At 38.0% G+C, this 20,725-nt stretch overlaps 1 protein-coding gene across 10 annotated transcripts in view; it reads left to right on the top strand.

The window, feature by feature from the left end:
- GRIA3 (glutamate ionotropic receptor AMPA type subunit 3) overlaps window positions 1-20,725 on the top strand; it is a 146,320-nt gene that overhangs the window by 18,189 nt on the left and 107,406 nt on the right. For all 10 annotated transcript variants that reach the window (XR_001403837.2, XR_015806779.1, XR_015806780.1 and 7 more), the window contains exon 3: window positions 16,379-16,618. Coding sequence is in view for 7 of the 10 variants with exons in the window: in XM_014886405.2 (XP_014741891.1) it covers window positions 16,379-16,618 (240 nt within the window). In the remaining 3 variants the exon portion in view is untranslated. The remainder of the gene's footprint in view (window positions 1-16,378; window positions 16,619-20,725) is intronic.

Genomic DNA, 20,725 nt, shown 5'->3' on the forward strand with positions numbered 1-20,725 from the left:
AGGAAGAACCCTTCCTCTTGTGTTTGACAATTCTTATTTTTATGAACTCTTGGGTTTTATTTCTATTTTTCTTTTGATGTAAACTTGGTTTTATTCTTTTTCACTGCGTTTGTGTCATGGACTAAATGTACGTCTTCTGCTTGCACAGACAGTATCTGCTGATATCAAGGACATAGATTTTAAATTACGTGTAAAGCAGCATCTTTGTGTAATAGTATTGTGATCAGTACTGTTTCTTAATAAGCAACACCATATTATTGCTCCATTCCTGAGGATAGTCTCACAAAGATGAGTTAAGTTTTCCAGAGTGAGATTATTTGTCACTTGCTCCCCTCTAGTCTCCAAAACTGGTATTCAGAAATAAATCTTTTAGGAGTAGAACTTAATTATCTTGCATTTCCCACATTGATGGCTCTAACTAGCTGACTGTGCTTTGGATTCACGCCCTCATTTGGGAAGTCTGAATGGACTCTGTAGATACAACAGTTTTAGAAAGAGACTGCAGAATGTCCCTTGTCAGAAGGCTACAGCTCTGTAGAGAATGATTAGTTTCACTTATTGGTTTGACCCAGCACATTTATTCTGCTTAGCTGAAGTCATGAAAATCCTAGATACTCAATTTATTTACATTCGTTTGAACCATCTTTTTGGTAAAATAAAATATTTTTTATTGGGCCATTTCTATGGTTTGCTTTATTTGCAGTAATTCACTCCCTCTTATGTTTTTATTCATTGTTAATTGTGTGATAGCAGGATATGTTTTATTTGAGAACAGGTTTGGGTGTTGGGAGAGAGGAAGAATTTGGAAAAGGATCTGGAGCCAAGAGTTAAATTGCACTTCTTTCTAAGACATGAAATGGCTTGAAAATACTCACTTCTAGGGGACAACCTTGGTGTGTTTGCTGGTGCTGTCTAGAAAGATTTTCAGTTACTGCATCATGGGTAGATTTTATGGAAGGGAAAGTTATTTTCTAAAGAATAGAAATTAAATAATTTGGAACTAGTGTTTAGCTCATATATTCATGGCTACTAAATTATCCTGTTACTGTCAATCTCTTTCTGTTCCTATAGCTTCTCAACAAAATCAGAGGAAAGACTCTGTGTAGTTTTGTTTTGATTCCTCCATGTGAAGATGGAGCTCATATCAGCTGGCTACCACTGAATCCTTGTATGACCTGATAAGTTTGATAGAACGAAATGTTACTATCAAACATAGATTAAAACAATAAAATCCCAAAGGTTCTGTGCTTAAAGAGACAGGGTAAATTTATGAATTACATATACTATGTGTAAAATAATTACCTGCTGTCCTTACTCATAGCATCAACATGACAGTCAACCAGAAGGGACAATATATTTATTTTTCTTTTTTCTCTCATTTTTGTAAGTGGCAGCAATTGCTGATCTGTTACAGGATTATATTTGTGTGTTTGTTAGTTCCATCACTTTGTCTTCTGTTTATTTATCTAATAACAAGAAAAGAGAAAGAACTGTATGTAAAAGTATACTGCTAAATCCATAAAAAATTTTGAACAGTCCGTGATTTTTCAATCCATGGAGTTCATAATTTAATTTTTTTATATGGTTTCTGTAGGTCTCAGAACTTTTTGAAATGCTGGAATATACTGACAGTGCTTAACTAAAACTAGTGATTGCCTGTGTTTGCATTTCTGGAATGTTTTTGCAGACTTTTCTTGGTTTAGTGGAAAACCATAAAGGTCAGTAGCTTGCTATATGTCCATACAGTAACTTCAGGGTTCAGAACCATGATCCTAACCAGAAAGGGCGTTACAAGTGTATTATTCTAATGAGAAAGATTGGAAGCAAATCAGAATATGTTTAAATGTGTCACATTTACTTACAGCAGATTCAACAGTGAGTTTAGCCCCAGAGGCAAAGAACAGAATAATAGAGGGACTTGAATGCCTGCTTTTCTTTTATAGGTGATATCTGTAGAACAGGAGGTAAGAAATATTGTCTGGGCTTCTTTGGGAAGCTTGGAAGAGCTGATGAATTCATCAATCCCCTTTATGCAGCTCTTCCAGAGGATTTAAATCTTCCTGTCTTCAATTTATTAAATTATTATGAGAAAGTCGTTCTATTGTTATCAAATTCATTTTTCTTATGCAAGTTTCTGTGCTATTTTTGTTATAGAAAGGTATTGTCTCACTGATAACATTGCCAGCGGGAAGGAGGGCTGGGGCTTGCTTGTGCAAATGGAAAATAAGTGGAGAAAATCAGAGTACAAAGAAGTCTTCTGTGCCTATAGCTGACATTTCTTAGAAAATGAGGTCTCTTAAGCTTCCTAGTATAGTCTGGAGAGACACTTCACTTAGTCCATTAATCTATCTGAAAAGCTTTACTACCTGAGTTCAACAAATAAATCTATTCAAGGCCTACAAAATTTTCAAGCCCAAAAATAGTCTGTTGATGGGACACTTTAAAAAGCTTGACTCTGTCAGGGAGTTGGTTTGATGATCAGAGTACGAAAATTCAGTAGAACTAGCCTAACATCATCTCCTACAATGCATCAGTGTAATCAAATACAAGGGTACATTATCATACCCCTTTCTGTTGTCTGCTGCTTAGGCAGTATAGAATTGCATGAGATGCATTTGTGTGTGTTGCAGAGGAAGAGAGGTTTCCTGGTTTGGAATCTTTGTGATGAGTTGCTTTTTGCTGAATAATGGGAATGCTTCTCTTGACTATTACACGAGTTCTAACAAGAGACAAATATTTTAAATTGCCTTTGAAATTGGCAGTGGAATTTTCAGGTTAAAATTCAAAATTATTGATCTGTAAAAACTGGAAAATATTGTGAGTTACTTTATAAGAAATCAGTAAAGCAGAAATTTAGTAAGTTTTTATTTGGTAGGACATGGGTACATTTAAATTAAAGTAAGGCATTATTTACAATCTCAAACTGCAGTCACATATCAATCCCTATTCTGTTGTGCATAGCAAGCTGATTTTTTAGAAGCTTTTTTGAAAGGCAGCTGAAAAATGAATGGAGTTCATTGAGTTCGTGAAATGGTTTCTCCCATCACTGTGTCTGTGCCTGCTGTGAATAAGGGCTGCCCAGCCTCCCAAGCCTGGTCATGTCATCCAGAGCTGGCAGTGACTCTCTCCAGTCTCATCTCTCACTAAGATTCCTCCTGTCCTTAGCACAGTTTTGTTCCATGGTTGACCTCCCAGAACAGGTGGTGCTGCAAACAAGGGATAAGCAGCAGTGGGGGCAGGCCTTCAGGGTGATGATGTTCTTCTGGAAAGAGCTCATCCTGCAGCTCACTGCAGAGCTTGAGGAATGGTACAGCCCTGTGGGAAATTGCCTTAAGGCAGAGAAATTTACTGCCATCTGTCATCCAAAGTGCTGCAGTTGAGCTGTTTGGTAAATTGGATATCAGACCTACTGTCCTAAAGATACACACTGCCCTTTTGAGACTGTTTCTTCCAACTTTATACTCATTTGGGTGTTGCACAGTTGTGTTTCGGACAGTGGTGAGACTCATCTGCTTGTTTCTTGGCTTAAAAATTATCCCCTAAATGGGATAATTCCTGATGGTTTGTCAAAGACTGATTGAGAGTTGTAATGTCTAACTGAGGGCAGGATCCGCAGTGCATTGCTATTTAGAAATCATACTTGCTTTCTGCCATAAGGATTAGTCAGAAGAGGTTTGGATGGTGTTGTTGTTTTGGACTTCCCCCTGCTTCATTTTTCCTCTCCTTCCTAAGTTTACTTAATAGTTTTGCAGGACGCTTGGAATTTATTGGTGTATACAAGCAAGTTGTTAGCAGATTTAGTGATTCTTTTAAAAAGCCAGAGAGAATAATGTTTTGATGCTTCTAATAAAGTGTCAGAATATTTTCAGAAGAAAGCTAGTGTTTGCTAACCATATTTCCAGTAGGGAGGAGCTGTAATAGCAGTAATGTAATCCAGATTTTTTTTAAAGTATCTGTGGTTCTACATCCATTTATATTCATGCTGCTGAGACTGCAAACATGGTAAGATCACTGGAAGATTCTCTGGCCTGCATGATGTTTGTGAATAAAAGAGTTTCTAAGTCATAGGAGTGGAAGTTACAGGAGTCTTCTCATTTTCTGTTAACTCTCCTAGTAAGTGAGAGAGACAGGGAGAGGGAGAGGTGCTTTGAATGCATGGATTTGCAGGTTTTTTACTGCAAAGAGAGATTTTACTAAGTGTTAGGAGAGAAGAGACCAAGGAAATGTGGAAGTGTAATGGTGTAAATCAGACTAAATCACCTGGTAACCCCTCATACAGCTAGATTGTAATGCCTCATGGAAGGGGCCCACCACAGTGAGCACCATGGTAATTTGACCCTCAGCTCTGATCCAGTGTCTTGAGCTGACACATGCTTCAGTCTGTGTCTGTCCATCAAAACTGAAGCATGTTCTTAAATTTGTGCACACAGTTTTGGGATGTAGGACATTAAATAAAACTGTCTATGCATGTAGAGCAAGGTTAACTAAGCTGTGGTTCTTCATGTGTGTGTGTCCGAGAGGAAGTCAAGTGCTGCCCCACACTGCCACTGTCTCATGACACATCCAGTGTTCTGATGAGGACTTCTAGGATCTCTTGATCCCAGAACCAAAGGGCTACTAGTGTGGCCTCGATGTGAGGTGGTTAGCTCTTTTCTGTCAATGAACATGTGGGAAGAGCCCCCCTTCTCTATCAGCATCACTCACACCCCTGCAGACCACAGTCTCATGCTGTTGCTGATGATTAATGAGATTGTTCTCTGCTTATGAATGTAGCAGCATCTTGTGGAGCACAAAAAATGCATATGCACCATGTTAACATTTCACTGTGCGGGTGGCTGAGAGCAGATTTTAAACCAGTATTTAAAGCTATGACACTGTGTCCAAACCCTCTGAGATTCACAAATAATTCCAAACTAGGTCTGTCTCTCTTGGCCTTCCCTTCCCCCTCTGAAAGGGCAGCAATCACTTAAGAATTAACATGTAGCAATGTGACTTTTCTTTTGCAATCAGGCTTTTGCTGTACCATTTCCATCAATTTTGGCTTCCACATTATTCAGCTGTGCACCAGACAACTCTTTTGTTATGTGCCAATTAACCCAGCTTGATAAATAGTGATTATGCATAATTCATAAAGAATAATATTCTTGTTGTTCCCTGTAAATAAGGCACTGGCTTAGCTGAGTGTACTGGTCTGTGAATTACTGTCAGATGTGATCATGAAGGTCCAGGAGGCTGGTAGCAAGGAGAACTCTGAGGGCTAAGGCAGATGGAAATAATATCAACAGAAGTAGATGGGAGGATGCTTTTGTAAGGGCAGTTGGGATGTTGATGTGGCATTTCTGTAGTTTGTGCTTTCAGTGTGAATAGGTCTCTCAGTTCTAGTCCAGCTTTCACTGAATTCCATGTGAACTTTTCCAGTGGTACTGATGGGTGCTTTATTGGACCCCTAAGGAGCATCTTCAAATAATTTCCCTGGCTCCTGAAGCCAGTTTTCACAGACATCCTGTTTCTGCTTCTGCATTAACTCATCTGAAACCTCTCAGACTGATAAGCTGACAGCAGTGGAACACAAGGGTGAGAATTGCATAGCTCCATGAACTTTGAGTAGAACAGGAGAGGAGATACAGAAATGTGAAATCCAGTCCATTGTCCAAGATGTACTTACAGTGACAATGCTTGCTGGAATACCATTGCGGAACCTCTAGGAAAGTGTGAGGGACTGTTGCTTTGGGTAAACTGGGCTGTCTGTCATCCAGCACCGTGCTCTGCAAACACAGAGCCAATTGGAAACCCTCCAGAGCTGGAGGCTGCTTGCACAGCTGCTGTTTTGGCATTTGCGTCCGTGTTCTCCTTGAACAACCTTAATCGTGACCTTCACCTCCTGGTGAATTTTACCCAGCTCAGTGCTTCAGGTGTGTCAGCCACTTTGCCTCTTCTATCTCATCCTCTGTAATATATCCCCACAGGCCTATAAATGGCACCACCTCAGCAGAGTCAGCTCATCTTTCATCACACTGCCAGAGCCTTGTTTTGATTTATTGCCTCTCATCACAGTGGCCCAGAATGAAGTCAACTTCTGAAATCACTTAGGGGAAGGATCTGCTGAACAAGCACACATTTAATAGTATGCCTCTGCCTTTTTACTTCCTCCATGCTAAGATCTTCCAGTGATATAAGAAATCCCTTCAGAGTGCTGGGGTGCTGGAGATCGCGGCTGCTAATTTGTGTCTCTGAGGCACAGCATTGCCCTCAACCCTACATTCTGCCTAACATCTGCAGCTACAAAATGCTGCCCTTTTCTGATAGGTATGATAAATTTTCTTCTTCATGCCACAAAGCTCTTGTTTTCCCTTAGCCTGAGTTTAAAGTATTGTTAAGATAGATAATCTTTGGAGAAAGTAACAATAGTGAAGTGGGTACTCCCTGGTCTACCACATCTTGTCAAATTCATATTAAAAATACTTTTTTGAACGTGTCTTTTTGTTCCAAGGCAGAATGCTTAATGGCTTGTGGAAGTCTTATTACTTTGAATATACTTACAGAAACATTTGTGTTACTGTGTTTTTTAGAACATGTATATTATTAGAATATATTGCCTGCTTGTAAATGACTGCTAAATTTTCTAGTGTGTTATAACTGGACAATTTTTGAAAGAACAGAGATTTTCATATTTTCCTCCCATCGATATTTTTAGAAAAATTGCTTCAGAGAGTAAGAGATACAGTTACAATCCAAAGTGATCAGAGTGAGTAGGAATGACATACGAAATTAAATTAAAAGCATTTCAAATGGTGCAACAGATGGAAACAAGTTATTTCACTTGAGTGAGTGTTAGATATTTGTGTTGCAATGCACACTGTGTGTTTCTGCAGAGATTAGTCACAAAGCAGGAGTTGGATATTGGATGCGAAGAGCGCAAATGATCATTGTTCGCTGTGAATATATTTAGACTCTCCTGCAGAAAGCTTTGACAGGTGCTCTGGATCCCTCACACAGGTGTTAGCTCCTCTCCCATGGTCCATGTATCTGTATAGGATTGGCGAAAGCTTCTGCGAAGGGCAGAGCTCAGTGAACTGCTTTACATCCACTCATTAAGTCTCTGACACTCTCTGAACCTGAGGGAGGCCCGTGCCATAAATCTTAAGCATTCAGGATGGTGGAGCTGCAGTCTGGAGCAGTGTTGGCATTGCACATACTGCTGCTGTTGGCAAGGCATTGATTATCCTGGAGCAGCTGAGCAGAAACATCTCTTCAGCAGGGTATGAAAGGCAGATACCAATACCTTTCCATTTCTCTCCAGCAGTGAGTTTCACTGTCAGCCAAGAGAAGCCTCTTGTTCTTCTCCTGCAAGCATCTACTTTGTTGTTAAGATCGCCCTAGGCAGAAAGCAGAAGAGGTCACAAATAACATAAATCCACAACATTTAAATTTGACTTCTACAACAGTGTTACAAAGTCTTCTTTCTAAAAGCTCTTTGTTTAAAACTGCGTGGTATGTGATGGCTTTCCTTTAAAAGACACGCTTCTTGTGAGCAGCTTGTGGGGATGGCAGGATCAGGATGAAAAGTGTTCTGTTAACAGTAGAAGATCGTGAATTACCAGGGTGGGCTTAAGAATAGAAAGCTTGGCTGTATCTGTGGTGCCTGGTCTGAGAGCTTGAACTCGATTTTGTAAAGACACAAGCAGGGTAATGTAGTATTCCAATCAGCACGTACCTAAATATAGTCCTGAACTACCTAACACAGTTTTTAAAATCATCTTCAAAAAAAATCAGTTGATTTTTATGGCACTATATATCTTCTCTCACCTTTATTCCATTTTAAGCTTAAACCCCTATTTTATTTCTTTCAAACTCCAATGCTTTATACTTCAAAATGAGTCATGATTATCTGACTCACAACCTTTCAAAAGGAATGTTCTAATAGTACTCAGAATCAATGGTATATTTTTTTAAAATCAGTGTATAACAGGATCTCAGGTAAACAAAATCTTTTCATATTTTGGTCCTGAGAAGAAGCTGACATTTCCTAAAACTGGCTGGATTGACTCCTGGGTTTCTTCCACCATCAGAAATGTGTCATAATTACACAGATTCTGAATAGCAGGCGATTTTTCTTTTCTTTTCTTTTCTTTTCTTTTCTTTTCTTTTCTTTTCTTTTCTTTTCTTTTCTTTTCTTTTCTTTTCTTTTCTTTTCTTTTCTTTTCTTTTCTTTTCTTTTCTTTTCTTTTCTTTTCTTTTCTTTTTTTTTAATTAAAACCATGCATTATAAATTGGTAGGTTTGTGGGATAAAAGACTCATTTTGTGCTTGAGTTATAACAAGATTTTACAGGGGAAAAAAGATATTTGGGGTTTTTTTTTAGCTTTATGGCCAGTCACCTGAAAACAGAGGGAGTTCAGACTATACCATTTTAAGTTTGGAAATAGCTTGGGAGCTAAACAGAAGTGAGTAGAAAATAACAATACAAGTAGCACTGCCTGTTCCAAGCTGCTCAGGCTATTTGCAGTACCTTCTCAGACTAGAGCAGTTTTCAGAAAGTTAAGCACAGCTTTCTCAGTAAAATCAAGATTATGTTCAGCCTGTCTTGCCCTTTGGTACTCAAGATTGCCCTTTTAATTTGCATTTTAAACATATTAGCTAGTTTTTTAAATACTAAAGCTTTAATTCACATATACATCAAATTGGGAGTCTGGGCCAGCGAGGTTTTTATTCTGGTTTACTTTAATCTTACTGAAGCTGTGCTGATGGACAAATACTCCATTGTGGCATGCGTGAGGTGTGGTGCTGCTGGTATTCCCACTTAACATCATTGCAGCCTCAGTGGCTTGTTTTTGTCATTGCAAGCTGGCATCTTTCATACACTCATAAAATTCACACAAACGTTTCAGTGGGAAGAGAAGATCCTGCATGCAACAAATTCATGTACATTGTTAAGGTTTTATTTAACCACAGTTGTATATATAAAAGCCAAACTGTGTAAAGTTTAATGAGTCAAGTGTGTCATAATAATTGGGCGCACTGAAAGATACCAAGGTTGTGGTGATGGGTTTATACAGCACTCAGCACCAAGGCACTGTAATTGTGATCAGGGTTCCAAAGTCATCTTGAAAAGCAGATAAGAAATGAAGACTCTTTAACAGTTTGTGATGGAGTTGTGAAATGGTGGCCAAAATAATCTTGAACGGGATCATGACCAGAGTGTTCAAGGATGCTTGGATCTGAACGTGTGTTTTGAATTGCTTTCCAGTAAATGGTTTGTAAAATATGAATGGATTAAGCCTTATGCCTTTCATTTGCAATTTAATAATATCCCCCCTCCTGCTGCCTGAACATGCTGTTTTTATTTTATTTGCTCTCCTAAAAAGAAATACAAACTGAAGTAAGTGTGTGTATTTGAAGAAGACATTAGATAGAACGAAGCAAGCCGAGTAGTTCTTTATAAAAAGAACTAGATAAAACATTGCAATTTCATCATTGAGAAAACTGATGCCATAAGTGAAGTAACAAGAGTAAATGACAGTTTTGTTTTGTGCTCTGCTGTGAGGTTTAGGGTTGGGATTTTTTGTTTTCAGGGGATTTTTTTTTTGTTGTTTGTGAGGGCATATCTTCTTCTAGGTAGGATAAGAAGGCATGTTATAGCCAATATCTCAGGAAGATTTGTATCCAATTTCATGTTGTAGCTTCCTTGGTTTCCTCCTGCCCCCAGGAATTTTCACTTTTAACTATTCCAGGAATAGCTGTTTTCAGAAATGCATCTTTTCTCACCTGAATTTTAAACAATATTTCCTTCATGACAGAATTCAGTGTCTTAATTAAAATATAAAAGATGGTTTTATTGGCTATAGGTAAATGCAGTTCACTTCATTTTAAATTCTTAATATGATGGGCTTGTCTTGAAAAGAAGCTCTCAAGTCTGATTGCCTGGAGCCCCCTGAAAGTAGCTCGTTCTGCATTCAGGGGCACTGCTGTGCTGATCTCCTCAGGGCTCAAGGTAGAGAGAGTTGTTGCTTTTCATTCTGTGAAGCAAAATGAAAGGAAAAGAAAGCAGTAGAGGCATTGTCTGTCTCTAAGAGTAAGTCTGTATTTTTACTGTAAGAGGTAATGTTAATGGTAGCCCTTGCTTTATTACAACAAGGAGGTCAGGATGGAGCCCTAGAAAATGGCAACTGCTCTGAGATAGGCTGCATATTATTCCATTATAAAGCAGTCCTATTAGTCTGTTGGCTGAAACTGGCAGTGAGAGCTGTCTGGAATCCAAGACAATTGGCAGAAGGAAGTGGTGGGAATGCAATTGTTTCACAGCTGAGGAAAACCCAGAGCACAAAACTGAGGCACCGGAATGAGCCACATGCAGTAATGTCAGCTGAGATGGAGCTCGTACGGAGCCCTCCCTCCCTGAGAGCTGTGGGAGGATCGCTGGAGCAGATTGACAGTGCCCCTGTCACACAGGGTAATTTTGTCAGACCTACTTTATAAGAAATTGATATGGACAAAGGGAAATTACTTTCTCATAAAAAGACTAATGAAGGAGGAATAGTGTCTGAGGTATTGTAACCTCCAACCCCTGACTGCAAAACTGCTGGGCTGTTGTGTCCAGGGCAGAAGTGCACATCTGGGAGGATCTTGCTGACTTTTACAATTCAGTCATTAATGATATCATCCAGTGGAAAAGCATATATTACGATCCACCATTAACATCTCTCTTTTGTTAGCTTTATACATCTTTTCTTTAAACAAGCAAAATCCAAACCTACTTGTAAATGTTCCTAGTAACGCTTCAGTTGTTTATAGTAAGAACTGGAAATAAAAAAAAAAAAGGTGTCAGAGAAGTTTTGACTTTAGCTTCTAGGCAATAGACAGTAGAAATGTCAGGTCTTATACAACCTTGTTGTGTCAAGAATACTCACAGTCACTAACACATAGAGAAACTAAATACCATTAGAAAGCAAAAATAAATTTTAAAAAGACATAAAACATCTAATAACTTGTGTGAAGTGGGGCATCTTTTGAGATTCTGGCCTGCAGCCTTCCTGGGATCTGAGTGCAAAAAAGACTTATCTGGTTAATCTTAGCAAGCTTCAGTGGTGGGGCTGATTTGACTGGAGGGAGGATGGAAATGCAAGTAAAACAGATGTCTGGGTTTATTGGATTACACTGATGCTTAGGATGGCTCAGCTGCTATTCAGTATGGGAACTAAGATTTCTATTTATTTGGCTTCAGTAGTTGCATTTTGGTTGGTTGGTTTTGGGTTTTTTAGGGTTTGGTTTTGATTTTTTTGGTTGGTTGGTTTAGTATGGTTGTTTTTGTTTTGGGTTTTTTTGGTTTGATGGGGGGTGGGTGTTGGTTTTTGTTTTATGTTTTTTTAAAGTAAATTCTGCTTGCCACTGTTATCACTCTGCCTCTGAACATTTTCCTTCCTTGGCAGGAAACACCAGTCTGTCATGACCTGAAAGTTTCTCTTGACATGCTTGAGAATTCACAGACTTCTGTCATACCATCACTTCCTCTCCTGGACATGATGGCATGTGGCAGCTCACTCTGAGAACGAGTCCAATGTTAAATCTCCAATAATAAATATTCACCTTGCACCTAATGCCAAAATAATGGCTTATCATGATCTTCCATTGGATAATTACTGCTCAGGACCTCTCTCCCTCATTTGTGGACATTGAAACATTTTCAGCTCAGGTTATGAAGCAATTTGGTAGTGTGCTGTCCTTGGAAACAGATGTGCATCCACATAATTATGAGCAGTTTCGTAACTCGGAAAAAAAAATTGCTTTTTTTCCTCTTGGAATGAGGTTGAACTAGTACCAGTCCAAATAATCTCTTTAACAGCCAAAGTATGTGTTTGAACATCTGTAGTTTACAAATAGGAAAAAAACCCTATAAATCAACTGTGATTAATTAAGGAAAAAAAATCAAAATTCTTACTCAAACAGGAAGATTGCTCTGATTATCAGTAGAAAGTAGTTTGTGAAAAGAGCTTAAGGCTAAGGCCTAGTTAGCCTTTTAAAATTTTTTCTTGAGGCTCAGTGGTGTTAGAATAATAATGTAATTAAAATTAATGTAATTACACATTTGTTTTTTGGAAAATAACAATGACTATGGGTTCATGGATATTCTACGGATTTTTCTGATCACAGAGGAGATTAGGTCACAAAACTGTGTGGAAACCCTAATGTTATAAGATTTTAATAAAACTGTGAGTTCAAAAATGTAAATGAACATTGAAGACCAACATAATTGGCCTTTTAGCTTTTCCTTATAAAAATAAAGGTTTATTTGCCATTTAAATAGGCTGGTAAAACTAAATTGGCATCTTACAGTGCATGCAGAATACATAGCCAGGAATAATAAGCTACTAATAGAAGACAGTCTAACAAAGGGTTAATCTTTAAAATCTGCTGTGAATACAAACCAGAACCAGGAGAAATAAGAGTGGGCAGCTAATTGCATTTGTTAGAACACATTTTTGGTGATCCTCCAGTAGGAAAAACAGTTGCAAATACTGGGAGGACCAAATCAGAGCTCTCACCTCCATGTGTGCCCCAGCTCCATGTTGGCTCTACGATGTTACTTGGAGAAGGTCCTGCATAGTCAGATTGTTCACAGATTGTTTTTTCTCTGATTACTCACCAACTGAGGATGGGCTCTTTGCATAAACAAGCACAATCTACTATGAAAATATACTTTAATTCAGGTGAGTCACAGTTCAGAAGTATTTCTGAGTCTTACACCTGATAAGAAATAATGGGTGAATCCAGGAATGTTTGAAATATTCTCCGTTTTTAAGATCAGGAGATTTTTGAGAGTGTGTTTGTTTACATTGCAAGAAGGGATGACTCCTGGAATACTTGCTTTTCTCTGCAGTCCAGAATCTACATAAAATCTCTGCCATTAATATATACGTAAAAGAAGCTTGATCTGTGAGGTACAGGCTCAGTGTATGTAAGGACACTCAGCTCCATTAATCCCACGTCGTTGATTATTCCCTTAGAATTAGAGGGTTTACACAATATTTAAATGATTTGGAGATTGCCAGACTTTCTAATGTAATTTTTTGTTTTTTCCCTTTTTTTCCACCCATAAGTTAATGCTTTTTATTTGTTACTTCAGCAGATAATTTTTTATGGTAGCTTTTCTGCTTTATATCCTGCTGGTACATAGTTTGACAAAATGTCTTTTATAACAGTATATTTAATTCCTCAGTCATGCCTCTGGGAATAAATTCTTACTGTATTATAACTTCTTTTGTATCTTTGTATTTCTTTTCTGTGGTTGAGAACCTCTGCAAACTTTCCTTTCAGAAATTACCACCTCTTATTTCCTTTCTGTGTCTCACCAGCTGTTATTTGCTGCAGGTATCCACAGCTGGTCATGTTCTGTTACAGTGGCTTAAATACTTAAAGAAATTCCTTAACAGCATTTCTAGTTTCTGCATCTAGAGCTCCAAGAAGAAAATCAAATTTTCACACCTGACTGCTGATTTTAGATGTTCTCCGTGATGCTGTGTCAATGAGCTGATATTGTGGAGAATCCTTTTCAAAATGACTTTAATAGTTTTTAGTGATCCTGAATGGTAGCATTTATGGTGGAAAATGTGATGGTATTTCAGAAGTAGATGGTATTACAGCATTTCAATGCTGTATATTTCAGTGTAGAAGCCATATCTTCCTTACTGGTAATTACTTTGCTTTTTTGCAAAGTTAGATATGCAATGTTTTTGCAAAAGTGCTTAATGGATGTCTTGGTTTAGAGACAAATTTAGGAGAAAATGCCCTGGAATTAGCGTTTCCTCTAAAGAGAAGGGAGTTTACCAATGAGAGAAATGAATACCAGTGGGTGAAAGTGATAAAAACCCAAAATGTTTATTAACCCAAAAAAGGGTGTAGGCAAAGCGCAAAAAGTGTGGAAAACGAAGTTTACTTTCTTGGTAGGTTTTAAAAGGTTTAATAAAACACAATAAGAGACAAACAATAAAGCAAAAGGTTACATCAGTCAGGTGCTTGGCATTCAGCCAGGAGCACACCTGCTATTTTGGAGACACCCTTTAAATTCGTCAGCTCGTTGCATATGTATAGCTCTATCATGCATTTTCAAGCTTTTCTATAAATTATTTTCCATATTGTAGGAACTGTTTTACATGACCACTCCTTGATTCCACCTTTTTACAGCATGCGTGTTTCTTGGCTGTGGTTTTAATTTATTTTTCTTATCAGTTTTAATTTGGGTGTTTCTACATTTTCTACATTTCTACACTGGTGTTGGTAACTGGTATATTAGTAGTAGGTGTTTTTATGGGATGTTATCTAACTAAGCAGGTAGTCCACTTACTACAAAGGTACTTTATCAGCCTCTGTTACTCTTAAAGAAAACTATATCATAAAAACCATTTCAACACTAATATAGTATCCACCCTAAAAGCCAACACCATAATATGTATTTATAACAAAAGGATTGAATAAATGTTCAGTATTGAAATTTCAAAGCCTTGACCTGCACCCCCACCAGGCCTGTGTGGCCGGGGCAGAGGTGGTGGCTGCCCCTTTGCCTGGGGGAAGGGGAGGCACAGGAGTTCAGGCAGAGCAGGTGGGAACCTTTCTGGCCTTGCTCTCCTCCTCACACCGGGCAGACCTGGTGGGTTCTGGTGTGCTGTGCTTTCTTCTGCTGCCTTGATCTCTCCTGGAGCCCAGATCATCTGGCACAGCCCACCCAGGCTTCCTAGAGTGAATGGGGGGAAAAAAAAGAGCTGAAACAGTTCAAGGGGGGGAAAAACACCCAAAAAAAAACCTCCACAAAAAACCCCAGAAACACCCCAACAACAACCAAAAAAAAACCCAAAAGCAAAAACAAAAAAACCCCAAACTGCCCTCCCCGAAAAGAAAACCCAAACCAAATTGAAAAAAGAAAACAACCACCAAAAAACTGAAGGATCTCTGCTGGAGTCCAGAGAAAAGGGTGGGGAATGAAAAAAAGAGAAGCTTCTTGCCAAAGGAAGCAACAGCTAATCCAACAACAGGAACAATGTCACATCCATGGTGCCTGGAGGATGCTCCAGCGTTTGAACCCCCTGGCTTCCCCACTGGGGTTCCCAGGCTCCAGCCCTGCCCCTGGTTCATAGTAAATCTACAGCAGCCATTTCTGGGCATAAAGCAGATGATTAAGCAATGGAGTATCACCATAAAATCACCCCAAGACAATGGGGCTGGTTGTAAATTGTTGCTAAAGCCAGTTTTTGAGAAGTGCAATTGTTAATGTTAATTGTTAATGAATTAACATTTTTCTGGGAAACCTTTTTTTATTACAAATGGGTGTTGCTCATCCCTGTTCAGCAGTGGTATGAAGTGCTGCTGTGCTGTATTGTATTGCAGTTGTACAGTCTTTTATAATCCAGAGCCCAGCACCTCACAGATCGGGCTCCCTTCCTCTCTGTGATGCAGACTCTTTCCATGGAAAGAACCCAGGGTCACAAGAATGTTGCGCTTTTCCTACAGAGCTGAACAACAAAGAAATTATTTTTCTTTCAATGCCCATGAAACTGGCCATGTTTACAAATTGAAATATTTTCATTTTTGTCCAAAATGGTCATTGTTCAATCTCTATAAAGGATGGGGAATAATGAAGTGATTTCGCAGATAAATACATATGAAAAAAATCCCCTTTGACTGCATTTTGATTTTTTTCTAGTACAAGATGAGTTCCTCAGTACAGCAGAATGGTTAATGACTAAGAGCCTTCAGCATAAGGGATATCAGTTTCAGTGCCATGAAGCAATAATACGTGCTCCTCATTTGTGTTGTCATATAATAGTTTACAGACTTTATTGCTTCTGAAAGATTTTAACACTCTGTTAAGAAGCCACCATAATTTCTTACTGCAAAAGACCACACAGAAATTTCAGAGTTGTGGACTATAAAGGAATAAAACATCTAGATTTCTTTGAATCAGGACTGAATCAAGTTTGGATACCAGGAAAAAAATGCACCTTAACATTCTGACTTTTAGGCAGGCCTGACATTTGTAACGTAGCTCCTCACAGAGCTCTCAAGGTGCTACTTAAGGAAGGATATTTTACAGACAGGTAATGGAATCCCATGTTAATTTTTAAAGAATAAAGAGCTATCAGTGGATTGTAGCAGCCCAGGACAAAATGCAACCAAAAATAAATGTGTTCAGGACAGCTTAAGTGCTACAAAGTTGGTACAATTTTTTGCTGCACTGAAATTAGTATATATTATCTCATTAATTCACTCCATCTGCTGCATCATACAGAATAATTTCAGGAATGGTTTGAGGGCTTACCTCAAATATAGTTTGAAAGCTTGATGGTATTCATTATATTTCAGATTTTAACACCCTTGTCTGTCTTTCTTAGTCTGTTCACAGTTTTCCAGAGGAGTTTATGCCATCTTTGGATTCTATGACCAGATGTCAATGAACACCCTGACGTCGTTCTGTGGAGCCCTTCACACGTCCTTCATCACACCGAGCTTCCCAACAGATGCAGATGTGCAGTTTGTCATCCAGATGCGGCCAGCTTTAAAAGGAGCCATCCTGAGTCTCTTGACTTACTATAAGTGGGAAAAGTTTGTATACCTCTATGACACAGAACGGGGTAAGCACTATCATTTTAGCTGATTTTCAGTTTCACAGCTTGCTCTGAGTACTACCAGCATCAGTATGTGCAGCCCAGTTTTCTTCTAATTTAGGTAGAACATTCTGATGGTCCTAGAATCAAGTTGGTTCTGAAGAAACTAAAATAATGGATAAATAACAAGGAGGCATCTTCATGTTACTGATAATTTTTAAAGAGATTGTCTGAGAATAGTGTTAGCAGTGTAAGTATTCAATTTGTTGTGCCTGGTTTCCACAGAACTGCAGACTCCACACTCGCCAGGGTGTTTGAGTCCTTGCAAAATAAATTAGGTCAACACATGAAATAGGATGATAAGCAGGATCTTCCACTGTGCATGACATTGCAAATCCCACACCACTTTACATAAATGCACATTTCTCCTATCACTGGACAAAGACAATCCATGCTAAGATACGCTCTGGGGATGTCTAAGCATTAATAATGGTCTAAGCATATTTTGTGTAAAATCTCTGCTGGAGTCCAGAGAAAAAGGTGGGGAAAGAAAAAAATGAAGCTTCTTGCCTAAGCAAACCAAAACTAATCCAACAACAGGAAAAATGTAACTTGGCTGTGCTCGGTTGGAGAAAAGATGCTCTAGGTAGTTCATATTCCAGAAACAAATTGACATACATGCCAAGAATGCCAGAATTATGTTTAACTGAGTGGAAACATACTAAAACCAGTGTTTTCACACTTAAGCCAATTACTAACTACTAACAAGCAGAAAATGTAGCAAATAGTGTCAAAAAGAGATCTAGACATCAGAAACCACTTTCTGTGAGGAATCTTTCAGCTGCCACCTGCTCTGAGTGTATTGAATTTGCTGCATTTGCTCTGTTACAGATTTCACCTGGGTAACATTTTTTGTATCAAATAGATGTGCCACTGCCCTTCTTGCCAGCTTCATGATTTTCAACTTCAAGAAGTTTTTCAGATCAAAGGGATCTCAATAGAGACAAAGAAGCTTAGATTCTGTTCCTGGCTCCCATGACAAAATTTCCTTAGGCTACTTCATATTGTTAAGGATCAAGTCTTCAGTGAGTGTGCTTTTCACACTGAAGAATAGTAGCATCACCCGACTAAGAACCCAGTTAAAACCTAAAAAACTATATATTGAAAAAAAGTAATTTTCAGTCTGATTTAGGTGAATGCCAGGAGTTTCAAATTTTCCGAGTGATTTGGAGGTGTTAAATATTTCTACCACTAAAAAACACTAGCTGTGATATTAAGTAGGAAAATATGGAGAAGAATGCTATTACATCACTACCCATACATCTGTTTTTCTGGCTTAGTCCACTTTTAAATGAAAGCTCCTGTGAATAAGTGATTTGTCTGAGTAAGAAAGGCTTATTTGATGTGGTCAAATACAATGAACTTACAGTATGTGATGAAGTAAAATGCCGTTACTTTCAGGACTGATGAAACTTACCATGATTAGGGCTAATAAAGTTTGCTTCAGAAAGAGTTTCACCAATCATTCAAGAAATTTAGTGCTTCAGACTGGAAAAATGATCCAAACCAATAAGAATTTCACTAGGACTTGTCTAGATGACACGATTGTCAGACTAAGTGAGATAATAATAGGAGTCAGGAGGAGGGGAGACTTGCAGCCTCAAACTTGCATTTATTTGCAGTTATCAGCATGTACAATCTTTAGGTAGACACAGTCTGAGTTTATTATGATGGCTAATCCCTTTGGAGCACTGCTCATAATTGTACAATGACTAACCAAAATCCTATTGTGAATCTTCAGCATCTCACAGTGGTGTTACACTGACCCTGTGTTTTGTCAGCCATTCTGACTGTCAGACAGTGAAGGTCACTGTAGGATTATAAAATATAGCACAGGCAAGAAGATAAAGGACAACTGTGTCTTTAGGATGGAAGAAACATCAGTGTATATAGGTAGCTTGATGATGGGCTTTAAATTGTTTGGACGACACCTTATCCATTCTTCCTACTTGCTTCTGTTTGGTAACATATCTACTATTTGCTAAAATGGGAAAAAATGAACTGTTTATTAGCCTCACTTGCTGCTATTTTAGTTTGCTTAATTGAAACTTGGTAGCCATCCTATTGAGATTTTTAATTCTTCTAGTATTATAATAAATAAAGAAGTTTACTATAGGAGAGATGCAAGGCAATTAGGTACTGAGAAATGGAGATTAGATTCCTTTTTTTGAGGAGTGGTAATCATGTACAACAGCACCTGAAATATTTGGCAATTCCAGTAAGGTCACCAATTTCTTTTGATAGGCTTTCAAATACCAAAAAATCCCCAAAAGCTTGGACAGTAATAATGGGGAGTGACTGCTTGTGTCAGGTAGTGAATAGACTGTACATGTTCTTTTGCTAAGAAATGCAAACACTAGAGCTGGCCCGATCTTTAATAATTCCTGTCTTAGATTCTTAACTGCTTTGGGGCACAAACACTGTAGAGAGAATGTGTTGAACAGTTAATTGTCAGTTCCTGAGATAAACTATCATTTAAATAGTGCCTTTCTAGGAATATTATAATCTCACTGAGAACCTGAGGAATCACTAAATATTATACTACTCTTTCTTATGTTCAGTATTATTTATGGACTGAATTGATGTTGCAAGTAGCTTTACCATATTCTGCTGAAGTGAAACACCACCTTGTATTAAGCATTGCATGTACTAATAATACCACAGCATATTACACATGCCTGAGTAAAATAAGTTGTAAAACTGAGTAAACCTTCTTCTGGTTTTATTGAACTCTTTTGGTTTAAGCTTAGGAAAATGCAGTTTTGTGAAATTGTTTTCTTTTTGTTCTTTGCCATCAAGTCGTGTAATCATATGGTTTCCTCCTCAGTGATATTATGTACAATACTGTGATGTTTGGCCCCTGCAATGAAGACGAAAGATAAATCTCAAACAATAGAATAAAATTAGGATGTATAATTACATAGATAGGTGGTGAAGCTTTTAATCAGTTGAGTTAGTGTGTACATCGTATATACTTACATTCTTAATTATAAAATATTTTCTGTTGCTATGACATGACTGCTGCAGATTGTGCTCTCAAATATATTTTTAGTGAAGGTGTATAACTCAGTTTCTTAAAAACTGCTAAAGCACACAGGAAAAGAAAAGATGAGTTTCATGAATTTCACCAGCAAGAATTATGTCTTACTGTTGTTAATTTCAGTTGATAAACTTATTCTTCTATGAAGAAACAGAAATTTAAGAAAAATACCAAATCACATTTCTCTTCTAATACCAGCAGGTAAAAACCCAAAACATGCTTTGCAGAGAGCAATGATGCCTTAGGAAATGGCTGCTAACGAAAGAAAGGACATTAAGTGATGTGCAGAAGAAATAATCATATGTTCACTCCATGGCACATGCTTTTAGTTCAAGTGAAAGGGAAAGGCAGGGTTGACTTCTGTTTATATTAACTCACATCAGTAAGTTGACACTGTTGGTTGCTGTTGATGCATGTAAGATATCTGATTAATTGTATGGTGCTAACTGCCTCAGTAGGCTTCTCTTCAGTAGGACTAAGACTAATTAAGATTATGTCAGGATGAGATTAAATGAGGTGAGGTTATGTACAGAAAGCTATTAAGAATTTGGGTAGCACTTGTCAGGAAAGTCACCTTTTGTATCTCATGCTGAGGCTTATGTTCCTTCAAAACCCTCAGGTTTACTTTCAGTCTTCAGCTCTGTTTCTTCTCTTGCTTTACTTGAAATCAGATGTTGTTCCACTGAATTCAGAGAACTGAAGTAACACAGGTGTGAATGTGTGCAGAGGTAAACTTGTGGGTTTCACGATCATCTTATTGTTACTTGAAAGTATGAAATACTTCTTAATTATAAAAATGGTATGGTGAACTATAACACTGAAGCTTTTGTTTATTTAAACTTTCATAATGTTAAGCAACATTTTAGTTTATTTTTGCCAGAGAAACACAGTTTTGTACAGATTGTTCACTTTCCATCCAACACAGGCATTTTTTCCTAAGTTATTTAGATTTTTCATACCTACTGTGCACAAAGACTGATTTCTGTCAGGCAGATCATTTAAACAAAACCACACCAAGTGATTTCTGTGATTTG

This window comes from Sturnus vulgaris, chromosome 14, assembly GCF_052056855.1.
Source record: "Sturnus vulgaris isolate bStuVul1 chromosome 14, bStuVul1.hap1, whole genome shotgun sequence".
Classification (NCBI taxonomy): domain Eukaryota; kingdom Metazoa; phylum Chordata; class Aves; order Passeriformes; family Sturnidae; genus Sturnus; species Sturnus vulgaris.